The sequence below is a fragment of the Acinonyx jubatus genome, chromosome B3 (assembly GCF_027475565.1).
Source record: "Acinonyx jubatus isolate Ajub_Pintada_27869175 chromosome B3, VMU_Ajub_asm_v1.0, whole genome shotgun sequence".
In the NCBI taxonomy this organism is placed as follows: Eukaryota; Metazoa; Chordata; class Mammalia; order Carnivora; family Felidae; genus Acinonyx; species Acinonyx jubatus.
Genome location: NC_069386.1, coordinates 38,957,872 through 38,971,280, shown reverse-complemented (window position 1 = coordinate 38,971,280; position 13,409 = coordinate 38,957,872). Strand labels below are relative to the sequence as shown.

The window sequence follows — 13,409 nt, the reverse complement described above, 5'->3', positions numbered from 1 at the left end:
GTGAATTACTTAATTATAACATTTCCTTTGATAAAATAGATGCAACTTAAAGAGTCCAGTTTTCTCTTAATAGTTACTCTAATTCATGTAAAATCTTGTTCTAACAAACACAATTATGGCAAACATTTTACATATTAAAATTAAATGTCCAAATCTAAAACATGGCTTAAAAATAAGTATTTTTAACAGTCCCTTAGAGAAGTGTTTAAAATACGAGCTGCTAGGATGCTCCTTCAGTGCAGCATGAGACTCTTGATCTTGGGGTCGTGAGTTCAAGCCCCACTTTGGCTGTAATGCTAACTTAAAAAAAAAAAAAACAAAAGCTAGCTGCAAATAATTACTATGTCATGAAATGTATTAATGGGTAATAACCAGCATTTAAAATGTATAATGAACAAAAAAAATACAATATAAGAGTGCCTTTCACATAAGGATAAATATTGCTCCATGAAATTTGTTTTCAGTTTTTGTATATAATACATATATGAATTGTTAGGCTAGAATGTAAAGCAAATTTCTAAGTGGATCAAGGACAAAAAAATCTGAAAGCCACTGCTTCACGAGATCTGCTTCTCGGGCAGTAAACACTTGTGAATTCACCCAGAAAAAGGAGGAATTTGTGTCCTTTTTTCTGATCCATTCATACACTAATTTGGTCATACATTCACGTAGACTCTCTAGTCAATCCTACATTTTTTTAACAATGCATTCAGGTGTAGTATTTTTTATTTTTCCACCAATGTTGCCAGCAAGATCAGCTTCTAGAAGAAAAAGTGGTAAAGAGTTGAAGGACCTGAGGTACTGAACTGCAATGGAATTATTTTTATTAGAATTCATTATGGTGGGATATAGCCTGTGTATTTTAAATAACTACTGGTAGGATCCAATTTTCAAGACTTCATAAGCTACTATTTAGGACTCAGGATCTATGCACTTAACTAACTGGGAGTTAAATCTCATAATACTTTGATTTATAATATTTTGAACTCCCTTACTTGTTTCAGCCTCTGGACACCACCAGTAGCCAGAGTATCTATCAAATTCTTCTTGAAGAACAAAGGTAGCAACTCCAGCAGATCTGGGATCTTCTTCCATGTTGGCTAGCTCTAGACAAACATAAAAGGCAAAATCACCACAGGAAATTCTCTATCTTTTCATAGATACTAAGCACAATGATTTAGTTTATTGTGAAATGCAGCTGTAGTACAGTGGTGAACTCTGGAACTAAATGGACTGGATTTAAATCTGAGCTCCATCATTTACTAACTGACTGACCTTGGATAAATCACCCAACCTCATTCACCGCAGTGTCCCATTTGTAAATGGGGTTGTTAGAATTAAATGAGTTAATTCACATAAAGCACTTAGAACAAAGCCTGAGCCAGAACATAAATGTTGGTTATTTCCCCATTTAGCTGGGGTCATAGGAAACAAGAATACATGTAGAGTGTCACAGTGATTTGTATCTTCTACACAGAAAAGTCCAACTTTAGACCTAGAATGGCTCTTACAGATCAGGTAATTCATCACTCTTCCTCCCCTTCTTCCATTCAACCAGAACATCTCAGCTTTCATCTGTTTTACACTTTCCAGCAAATAGTTTACAGCATATAATTTGAAGGGAACTCCTGCTTTAAAACTAAACCCCCCAATGGGGTGCCTGGGTGGCTCAGTTGGGTAAGCATGCAACTTTGGCTCAGGTCATGATCTTGTAGTCCGTGAGTTTGAGCCCCACATTGGACTCTTTGCTATCAGCATAGAGCCTGCTTTGGATCCTTTGTCTCCCTCTCTCTCTGCCCCTCCCCCACTGGTTCAATAAATAAATAAATAAAACCTCCCCAAACCATGAAGCCATAATTTTTAAAGATTTCATGACATGGAGAAATGTTTACAATGTAATTGAATTTTAAAAAGCCATATTACTAAATGGCATGTACACTATAATTTCATTTAAAAAATGTTAAACATATATTTTATTTTTATTTATTTGAGAGAGAGAGAGAGAGAGAGAGAGAAAGAACCTCAAGCAGACTCCATGCTCAGTGTGGAGCCCAACACAGGGCTTGATCCCATGACCTGAGTTGAAATCAACAGTTGGACTGAGCCGACTGAGCCACCCAGGCACTCCCCAACACTTTATTTCTTAATTTTTTTAAATGTTTATTCATTTTTGAGACAGAGAGCGACAAAGCATGAGCAGGGGAGGGGCAGAGAGAGGAAGACACAGAATCTGAAGCAGGCTTCAGGCTCTGAGCTGTCAGCACAGAGCCTGACGCAGGGTTCAAACTCATGAACCATGAGATCGTGACCTGAGCCGAAGTCGGATGCTTAAACCAACTGAGCCACCCAGGCACCCCATCCCCAATATTTTAAAATGCTTGTTTCCGGGTAGTTGAGCATTTGACTCTTGATTTCGGCTCAGGTCATGATCCCAGGGTGGCAGGATAGAGCCCCTTGTCAGTCTCTGCACTGGGCGTAGAGCCTGCTTGAGATTCTCTCTTTCTCTCCCCATCTGCCCCTTTCCCCAGCCTGCGCTGTCTCTCTAAAAAAAAAAAAAAAATGTTGGGGATATAAATCAAAATGTGGTTCTCTCCAAGTAATGAGACAGACTATGGACAAGCATTTTTTTAAATTGCTTTATAATTTACAAAATCTTAGGTATATATATTTGTCATAAATGTATACACTTGTGTAACCACACCTCATCAAGACAGAATATTTCCAACACCTAGAATGTATTTTCATGTCTCTTCTCAGTCAATGCCCATTATCACCCCAGAAGCAACCAATGATTTGATTTCTATCATCATAGGTTAGTTCTGCATATTCTAAAATATCACATAAGTGAACTCATACTTTGCTTTTTGAAATTCATCAATGTTGTTACACATATCAATAATTCACTTCTGTTAATTGCTGGGTAGTATTCCATAGTATATCACAGTTCCTTTATCCATTCACCTGTTAATGGGTTATCTGGGCTACTTCTAGTTATTGGCAACTATGAATAAAGATGTTAATCTTTCTTGTATAGGGATCTTTGTGGGTGTATGCTTTCATTTCTCTTGAATCAGGACCCAGGAGTGGAATGCCTGGGTAGTATGGTAAGTGTTCATAAGAAACTGCCACAGTTTTCCAAAGTACTTGTATTATTTTATATTCTTACTAGCAATGGATGAAAGTTCCTTTCTAGTATTTGTGTTCAGAATTAATCTTTTTCACTTTAGCCAGTCTAATAAGTGTATGGTAATACCTCATAGTGATTTCAATATTATAAACCAGTTTCAATGTATTATTTTTGCTTATCTGTATTTTCTATATATTGTCTGGAACAAATATGCAAAATGAACCCATAATCCGCTACCCAAAAATTTGAGTCCAGAAGTGTTTGGAACTCAGAATTTGGGTGATTTTTCATATATATTATATATATCTACCATAAAATTATGTAACAACTCCAGCAGGGGAATCAAATACCCTGTAACTGAATACACCAATATTCCTACAGCAAACTTATGAATAGACACACTAAGTAGGATTAAGATTATAAATATCCTCAGGTCAGTTCAGGTCAGATTTTGCCACCAAATGAGTTTTAGCACCAAGCCAGTGAAAAGTAAGCTCAGTTTTTAAGAGTTTTTTGAATTTTGGAGTGAATGATATAGCCAAAACCAGTGTTCAGTTTTCCTGGATCTTTAAACTACCCCAAAGGTGTATCCACGCTACTGTTTTATATTTTGTTCTCCTTTAGATGTGAGAACAGGTACCACTCATTTTTATCTCCCTTTCACTGACTACAGACCTCAATTATTAAGAGTTATTTATTAAATGAATAAAAGCTATCGCTTTGTTCGTCTGATACATCATTTGATAGTAGAGGCTGGTACTGTATTACTTTAACATTCCTTTATCATACCAGGCAGAAAATAAACACATGCACTTGCTCATTGACTAAACTCACCTATAAGCAGACTTTCACTTGGAAACTTATTGTGAATAAGAGGAGTAAGAGTGAAGACACTTACTTTGTATTTACTTTTCTATTTAAACTAACACACTGCACTTACCATGTATCAGACACCATCCTAAGCACTTCACAAATACTAACTCATTAAAACCTCCTAACAGCACTATAATGACCTGCCTTTTTAGATATGGAAACTGAGAGGTTAAATAACTTACTCAAGGTCACAGAACTAAAAACTGGTAGATCTGGAACCCAAACTCAGCTCTCTGGTTCTAGACTATATCTTTAGTACACTAATCTTGAAAATGATAAACATATCACAACCTACATGCACAGAAAGGAAAAATAATAAAAACAATACTATAGCATCACACATGGCTCCGGTGCTCTCTACTTTACATTCTGTCAATCCTCACCATAATCCTGTGTGGAAAACAATTTTACAGAAGAAAAAATAGACTTAAAAAATTCCTTAATTCTATCAGTTACTGTCAGAACTTTGTAATCCCAGACTCAAGTACAATAACTAGTATGTAGTGAGTGTTCAATGTCTGTTGAAAGCATGAACAAATGGCTAGGATTTCCAACCCAGATTTACGAATCACCGATCTAATCCTTCCATTGCCACTAGCAGCTGTTTTGATTCCCGGACTCCAAATGGAGACCCATTAAACACCAAAACATGTACTTTTCACTTAAAAACTTCCCTACTCCATCCCCTTTTAACTGATGTTCTAGTTTTAGATCATTAAACCTAGATCATTTCAACAGTCAACTTTTGGTGTTCCTGTCTCTAGTCCTGTGCTTTTCAAATATAACCTTCACAAAGTATCCAAAACAATTTATCTATCATATGACTCTTCCCATACCACCCAATTGATAAAAATGTTTCAGTGGATGCCCATATCATTCTAGAGACCCTGTCGATTTACACGAGACACAGGTTACCCCTGTCTTGGCTCTTTTTATCTGCCACCCTTACTTTTCCCTTCTTCTTGACTCATACCTTATACTTTTAGGAACCATCAGATTGCTTCAACTCCTCACAAACATCACTTTCTGCATCAAGACCTTTCTCATGTGGTCCCCTCACCTGGAGTGTACAGGCTAATGTGTACTCGTATCTAAGATGAGTTTAGGTGCCAGTTAGGTGTCATCTCTTCTGGGAAGCCCTTCCTGAACACTACCCTCACTGATGCTCTTATAACACCCTATGTTTGCTTATCACTGTTTTATCATTCATGTAGTTTCCTTGAGGGCCTGGGTTATGTCTTATTCAACTCTGTATTCTTAGTTCCTGCCGCATTACCTGGCACACAGGAACTTAATGTATTTTTCTTGACTGAATAGTTAGAACAGGTTTCTTGACTTCTAATTCAGTGTTCTTTCTACCAATGTAAATTGTTCAGGAAAAGGCTTCTTCTATAACACTGATAATCCTAATAATGAAAAAAATATTTGTTGTCAATACACTATTGTATTCTAAAATAATTTATTAAGAAAGATGCCCAGGGACGCCTGGGTGGCTCAGTTAAGCATCCAACTCGATTTCAGCTCAGGTCATGATCTCATGGTTCATGAGTTCAAGCCCCATGTCAGGCTCCACACTGACAGTGCAGAGCCTGCCTGGGATTCTGTGTCTTTCTCTCCTTCTGCCCCTCGCCTGCTCACTCCCTCTCTCTCAAAATAAATAAATAAACATTAAAAAAAAAAAAAGATGCCCAATAAATCAGATTTGTGAACATTAGATTAAGCAAGAGTTGAACAAATGAATTTTTAAAATTTTATTTATTATTTTTTTTTAATGTTTTATTTATTGGGGCTCCTGGGTGGCGCAGTCAGTTAGGTGTCCGACTTCAGCTCAGGTCATGTTCTCAGGTTCATGAGTTTGAGCCCTGCTTCTGGCTCTGTGCTGACAGCTCAGAGCCTGTAGCCTGCTTCAGATTCTGTGTCTCCCCCTCTCTCTGCCCCTCCCCCACTCACGCTCTATCTCTCTCCATCTCAAAAATGAATAAATGTTAAAAAAATTTTTTTTAATGTTTTATTTATTTGGTGGAGGGAGGGGCAAAGAGAGGGGGACAGAGGATCCAAAGTGGGCTCTGTGCTGACCAGTTGACAGCAGCAAGCCTGATGTGGGGCTTGAACTCAAGAACCATGAGATCATGACCTGAGCTGAAGTCAGACACTCAACAGACTGAGCCACCCCGGCACCCCTGAACAAATGTTTCACTATGAAACTTACTAACTTTAAGTTGTTTCATGTGTTCAAAGAAAAAGCAATACACTATTTCCCATATTTCATTTGTATGAAAGCTTTAGAGGAAAACATTCACATCTTTAGAGGAAAACAAAGCACATCTGTGCTTTGAGTAGCGCTTAGTATTACTATAATCACTTAATGAAAATTAAATATTTCCATAATACACACAGTTCTACAAAGTGTTGTTTTTCCTATTATGACAAAATAACTAAGTAGCCTCTCCAAGAGGGGGAGATAAATTTTGGGTGCATATTAGGTCTTTGTTTCCCAAAAACAAGATTAATTTTTTAAATTGAAATTTGATTTTAATGAGAACCATTTTGGGGTAATTCTGGCAGTCTTATTAAGCTAAAGGAACAATCATGTCAGAGGCATTACTGTTGTGCTTTCTGAAAATGAACATTCAAACAAGGTAGCGTTTTGCATGTGGTAAGTACTATGTATCCTATGTACTTTTTTATTAATTTTAAAGATTTGAATTTAAAATATGAAGGCCAGCCACCTTGCCTCCATTTCATAAAGTAAGCAAGAGCAAAATTTTAAAAATATTTTTCAGAAAAGCAGATTTGCAGAACTATGTGTTACCATTGTGCACATAGGTGAGCCTTCTTTCTTCTCTGGTTACAATGTTGGATATCCAAATATCATTGCTGTGTATAAAAGCAATCCAGTCTGGATCAGCCGGGCATAATTTAGGATCCATACGAATGTTGGGACAACTAGTCTCTACTAAATTTGGCCGTAAGGGTTGTTGCTAGAAAAGAAAAAACATTTTTAGGAAAGTATCAGGCTGATACATACATACTCATTTGCCAACACCCTTCAATGAAAAAGAATTCCAAGTAAAATGTCAACTATGATAATTGCCCCAAAATTCACTTTTGGGGCACCTGGGTGGCTCAGTTGGTTGGGCAGCTGACTTCGGCTCAGGTCATGATCTCACAGCTCATGAGTTTGAGCCCCACATCAGGCTCTGTGCTGACAGCTCAGAGCCCAGAGCCTGCTTCAGATTCTGTCTCCCTCTCTCTCTACCCCTCCCATGCTCATGCTCTGTCTGTCTCTCTCTCAAAAATAAATAAACATTAAAAAAAATTTATAAAAAAGAAAAATACACTTTTGCATTCCTTAACTTATAAGGACAGACTCATTTTTTTTTTTTACTATAAATTAGAAAGCTAAGGGTAATAGGACAGTAAAGACAATATAAGGGCACTTCATAAATTTTGTTGTCCATACCTGTTTAATGGAGTAATTATTGTTTGTTAAATACTTTCATTAAGCACTTATTTATTGAATATTTATTAAATATTTCAAATTAATTTTACCAATATAAAACAGTTTGCTCAAAAAGATACAACAGGGGCGCCTGGGTGGCTCAGTCGGTTGAGCGTCCGACTTCGGCTCAGGTCACGATCTCACGGTCCGTGAGTTCGAGCGCCGCGTCGGGCTCTGGGCTGATGGCTCAGAGCCTGGAGCCTGCTTCCGATTCTGTGTCTCCCTCTCTCTCTGACCCTCCCCCGTTCATGCTCTGTCTCTGTCTCAAAAATAAATAAACGTTAAGAAAAAATTAAAAAAAAAAAAAAAAAGATACAACAAAAGCCAGAATCATACAATTTTAACAAAAGGTCTAATACCATGTAAAAAATTGTCTGGACTAAAACCAAACATTTAAAAACCATTTATTAAGATGAATTAAGCTGGGGTGCCTGGGTGGCGCAGTCAGGTCGGCTCCGGTTATGATCTCATGATTCAGGAGTTCAAGCCCCGCATCGGGCTCTGTGCTGATGATGCAGAGCCTGCTTAGGATTCTGTCTCTCCTCTCCTCCTCTCTGCCCCTCCCTTGCTTGTGGTGTCTCTCTCTCTCAAAATAAATAAACAGAACTTAAAAAAAAGAATGAATTAAGCTTTTAGGGGAACCAAAAATAGATTGCCTTGTGATAACATTATCTTCCAAGATCCCCCTCAGCGTTTACTCAGAAAATGGGCATTGCCCTTTACCATATCTTCCTATAGAGCAAGTGTCTTTAGCGTTTAAAAAATTGCATATTAATGTCAGTGTAAAAAGGATTAACTCTTAACACCGGAAACTAATGCCCATTTATCTTGTTTTCTTTACTATTAAATTTTTCACTTGGTGGGCAAATACAATTTTTTGGTTTAATTACCTTCCTGATTTGGATGCAAACAGCCTTTAGGATTTAACAGATTTAACAAGTAGTAACACCAACTTACAGTAAATCCTTGTGGCCCTCCATCTTTTACATGATAAATTCCACTACCAGCTTGAAAGAGAAATGTTCCACTTCCTTGGTGATAATCATAAGAAGCAATTCCAACGGTTCCAATGCGTTTTCTTTCTCTTAATAGTTCTTCTTCTCGAGAATACATTCCATAGTCCAGTGTTGCCTAATGCAAAAGGAAAGAGAAGTCACCTATTCGGTCTTCTGAAAGCTTGCTTTTTGCTTTTAGCAAAAACTTTCCACTGAAATTCTAGTATCTCCCATACTATTGAGTCTACATGTTGAGGGGGTCTAAAATGTGTCAGCAACTTTAAGCAAACTAATTCCAAGAAGTCTGTGGAAAGATTTCCTGGTATAGGATCTCTAGATGATTACTGCATACATTAGAGAACAAGAATTGTCTTATCACCTTGGCTTGGCATTCTAGATCTTCTACAACCTAAATGAGCAGTGATGCACGTAGTTAAGAGCACAGACTGTGAAACCAAGTGGTTTGAATCTAGGCTTTGACCCTCAATAGAAGTCTGACTTTGGGAAGTGGCTTAATTTCTTCAAAAGTAATTTTCCTCACTTTTAAAATAGTTTTGTTATCATCTACTTCGGCTTTGTGAAGATTAATTTAGATAAAACATATCAAGTGTTTAATACAATGATTGGCATAGAGTTAAGTTCTCAAGTATGAGCTGTCATTAATACTTTTCCAACACATCTATTAATACTCTTCTAATAAAATCCTAGATTAGGCTTGTCACATCACTGACATAAAACCCAACATATGAGGTTCTGCCTCCTGGCCCTTGTTCCACTGTCCTCCTTTGAAAGGCTATTTTTCTTTCATCCAAGTTTTACCATTATCCCAAAACCTTAGCTCTAATTTAACCTTGGCAAGGAAATTTTCCTGATCCACTATGGGGTACAGGGATTTCTTCTGAGAAACTGATATAAGAGTTACTACCTCTTTTACTTATTTGGCCATGGTACTGTTTTTCACTTTTTTTTTTTTTTCAGTATTTCTCACCAGAAATAGTTAAAACAAACAAACAACTTAAGACCAGAATCTGTGTCATTTCGTTTTCCTACCTGCACGATCTGTTAAAATCTCTCTCAAAGACTGTTTGTAACTAATGATTGATAATGATAATAATTTCCTAAGCTAGAAATATTATTTGATAGAGGTATAAAATTTAAAAAGGAATATAAAGAAAACAAATTTAGTAAGTGCTAACAAAAAAATTACATCCACATTTTCCCTAAGAGCTCTTTATACTTTATTTGATTATGATAAATAAGGAAAGCAGACATGGTTTCTGCTATCAAAGAGTGATACCTTAAAAAGGAATCTAGATTGAGTTTATTGGCAGGAATGTATCACTCCAAAACTAAGCTAGCACAATGAGAGTAAACATTGCTCAAGGACGGCAAATACATGTGTGTACTTGCAAATCTAAAACAAGGTTAGGTGAGGTTAAAAATGAAACACCCTGGGAATCTTGCTAAAAACCCATCTAGTTTTTTGTATTCTTTGTATCTATCACTTTTTAGTGAATATTTAATCACATATATATACGTTCGTACCTGTGTGTGTTAGACTCTAAAAGAAAAAACTAGCAAATTCAATGAACATATAGTTTTATTAATTCTGATCTCTTTGTTTTAAATATCTGTTAAAACTGTTTCCATTGAAGCCTAGAGCAATTCTGAGAATATGATCATATTTTAATTTCTCCCTTCCCATTCTCCCTGAATGTCACTGGACGTGGGCCATATTTAATATATCTTAAAGTTTAATAATCAGAACACAAGACATTTCAGAGCTAAGAAATTATCTCACAAGAGAACTCTGTACTCATAACTTGGTAACTACAAATTTGGTTATTTGAAAGAATAACAAGGAAGATGATAAAAATAACCAGGAAAAAGATCAATTACAGGGAACAAGGTTAGCTCTCCAAGACATTAAAAAATTAAAACATGAATAAACAGAATGAACAATGGCAATGGTACAGAAGAAAAAATCTAAAATAGAAAGCTGAATATAGAAGTTTGTAAGAAAACAATGGTACGAAAAGGTGAGACTTTTAAAATCAGTGATTACTGATTTAAATTTTAAATCAGAATTACTGCATAGCCATATGCAAAAAGATAACCATGGATCCACTTGTCACATATTCCAAAGAGGTCAGAGATTTAAATGTTAAAAATGAAACCAACTTCCACTTTTAGCCAAGATGGAGTAACAGGGACTAGGCTTATCCTCCCACCTGAAACAACTGAAAAACTAAACAAAATATATGAAGTAATGTTTTTAAGACACCGGACATTAGACAACAAAGGACAGTGATCTCTGAGAAATGGGAACCAAATGAGGTGAGCATTACAATTGTCCCAGCTAACTGCTCTGACAGTTTACAGATGTTGGCACAAGAAGGGTTAGTCAATGGATCAAAGAAGAAATCACAAAGGAAATCAGAAAATACTTTGAGATAAATGAAAACACTGTATCAAAACTTAAAGCATGCAGCAAAAGCAGTGCTGAGAGGGAAATTTGTAACTCTAAGTATCTGCATTAAAAAAGAGATCTGGGGCACCTGGGTGGCTCTTGATTTTGGTCCAGGTCATGATCTCATGTTTTGTGGGATCGAGCCCCGCACTGGACTCTGTGCAGACATCGTGGAGCCTGCTTGCTCTCTCTTTCCCTCTCTCTGCCACTCCCCTGCTCACATACACATGTGCCCACTCTCTCTAAATAAATAAATAAACATTAAAAAAATTAAACTTAAAAAAAAGAGAGAGAGAGAGATCGGGGCATCTACTGGCTCAGTAGAGCATGCAACTCTTGATCTCAGGGTTGTAGGTTCAAGCCCCATGTTGGGTACAGAGTTACTTAACAATAAAAATATTAAAAGAGAGAGAGAGAGAGAGAGATCTGAAATCAATAACCTATCTTCCACCTTAAGACACTAGAAAGAGCAAACTAAATCCAAAGCAAGCAGAAGTGAGAAAATATTCTAAAATAAACTGGAAATAAAATACAGAATAGAAAAACAACAAAGCCTAACGAACCAAAAGTTGGTTATTTGAAAAGATCACATTTAGCTAAAATGAAGAAAGGTCATTTTGAATGATCTTAAAGAGATTAAAAAAAAAGATTATGAGGGAACGATATAAACAATTCTATGCCAACAAATTCAATAATGTAGGTGAAATGACTGAACTCCTAGAAACACAAAGCATCAAAAGTGACTCAAGAAGAAACAGAAAATCTGGGAACGCAAGCTGGTGCAGCCACTCTGGAAAACAGTATGGAGGTTCCTCAAAAAACAAAAAATAGAACAACCCTACAACCCAGCAATTGCACTACTAGGCATTTATCCAAGGGATACAGGTGTGCTGTTTCGAAGGGACACATGCACCCCCATGTTTATAGCAGCACTATCAGCAATAGCCAAAGTATGGAAAGAGCCCAAATGTCCATCGATGGATGAACAGATAAAGAAGATTTGGTATATATATACAATGGAATATTACTCGGCAATCAAAAAGAATGAAATCTTGCCATTTGCAACTACGTGGATGGAACTGGAGGATATTATGCTAAATGAAATTAGTCGGAGAAAGACAAAAATCATATGACTTCACTCATATGAGGACTTTTAAGAGACAAAACAGATGAACATAAGGGAAGGGAAACAAAAATAATATAAAAACAGGGAGGGGGACAAAACAGAAGAGACTCATAAATATGGAGACCAAACAGAGGGTTACTGGAGGGGGTGTGGGAGGGAAGATGGGCTAAATGGGTAAGGGACACTAAGGAATCTACTCCTGAAATCATTGTTGTACTATACGCTAATTAATTTGGATGTAAATTAAAAAAAATAAAAAATAAAATAAAAAAATAAAAATAAGAGAAATAATTAGAAGCAAAAAAAAAAAAAAAGAAAAGAAGACGAAGAAGAAGAAGAAGAACAAGAAGAAGAAGAAGAAGAAGAAGAAGAAACAGAAAATCTAAACAGACCTCTAATGAGTACAGATTAGGTCAGGATTCAAAAAACTACCCACAAAAAGCCCAGGACTAGATGGCTTTACTGATGAGTTCTACAGAAAGAATGAATACCCATCCTTCTCAAACTCTTGGACGAAACACTTTCCAACTCATTTAATGAAGTGAGTATTACCCTGACATCAAAACCAGACCAAGACATCACAAAAAAAATAAATAAATAAAACTACAGACTAACATGCCCTAGGACTATAGATGCAAAAATCCTCAATAAAATACCGGCAAACTGAATATAGCAGGATATTAAAAGAATTATATATGAACAGGTGGGATTTATCCCAGGAATGTAAGCTTGGTTCAACATATAAAAACCAATCAATGATATTAATACAATAACAAGGGAAAAAGTGATCTTCTCAATAGACACAGAAAAATCATTTGACAAAAGCTAACACCATTTCATGATAAGTGTTCAACAAATTAGGAATAGAAGGGAAATTCTTCAATCTGATAAAGGGCATCTATAAAAAATCCATAGCTAAATCAGTCTCAAAGGGAAAAACCACAAGTTTTCTCCTCAAGATCAGAAAAAGAAATGATGTCTGCTTTTACCACCACTATTTAACAGGTACTAGAGGTTCTAGCTAGGGTTAGAAAGGAAGAAGAAAAACATCTCTATTTAGAGATGACATGATGCTATATGTGAAAAACCCTAAAACAACCTACAAAAAGTATTAGAGCTAATAAATGACGTCAGCAAAGTTACAGAATACAAGATTGATGTACAAATATCAGCTGCATTTCTGTACACTAGTAATGAACAGTATGAACATGAATTAAGAAAATAACTTCATCAAAGGGGTGTCTGGGTAGCTCAGTGGGTTAAGCCTCAGACTTCGGCTCGGGTCATGAACTCACAGTCTGTGAGTTCGAGCCCCG

At 36.4% G+C, this 13,409-nt stretch overlaps 1 protein-coding gene across 3 annotated transcripts in view; it reads right to left on the bottom strand.

The window, feature by feature from the left end:
- The window catches only part of DPP8 (dipeptidyl peptidase 8), a 68,199-nt gene that overhangs the window by 33,244 nt on the left and 21,546 nt on the right, over positions 1–13,409 (bottom strand). For all 3 annotated transcript variants that reach the window (XM_027067550.2, XM_015078167.3, XM_027067552.2), the window contains 3 exons: positions 8,460–8,633; positions 6,813–6,981; positions 996–1,106 (listed from right to left, as the gene is read on the bottom strand). In XM_027067550.2, coding sequence (XP_026923351.1) covers positions 996–1,106; positions 6,813–6,981; positions 8,460–8,633 — 454 coding nt within the window. The remainder of the gene's footprint in view (positions 1–995; positions 1,107–6,812; positions 6,982–8,459; positions 8,634–13,409) is intronic.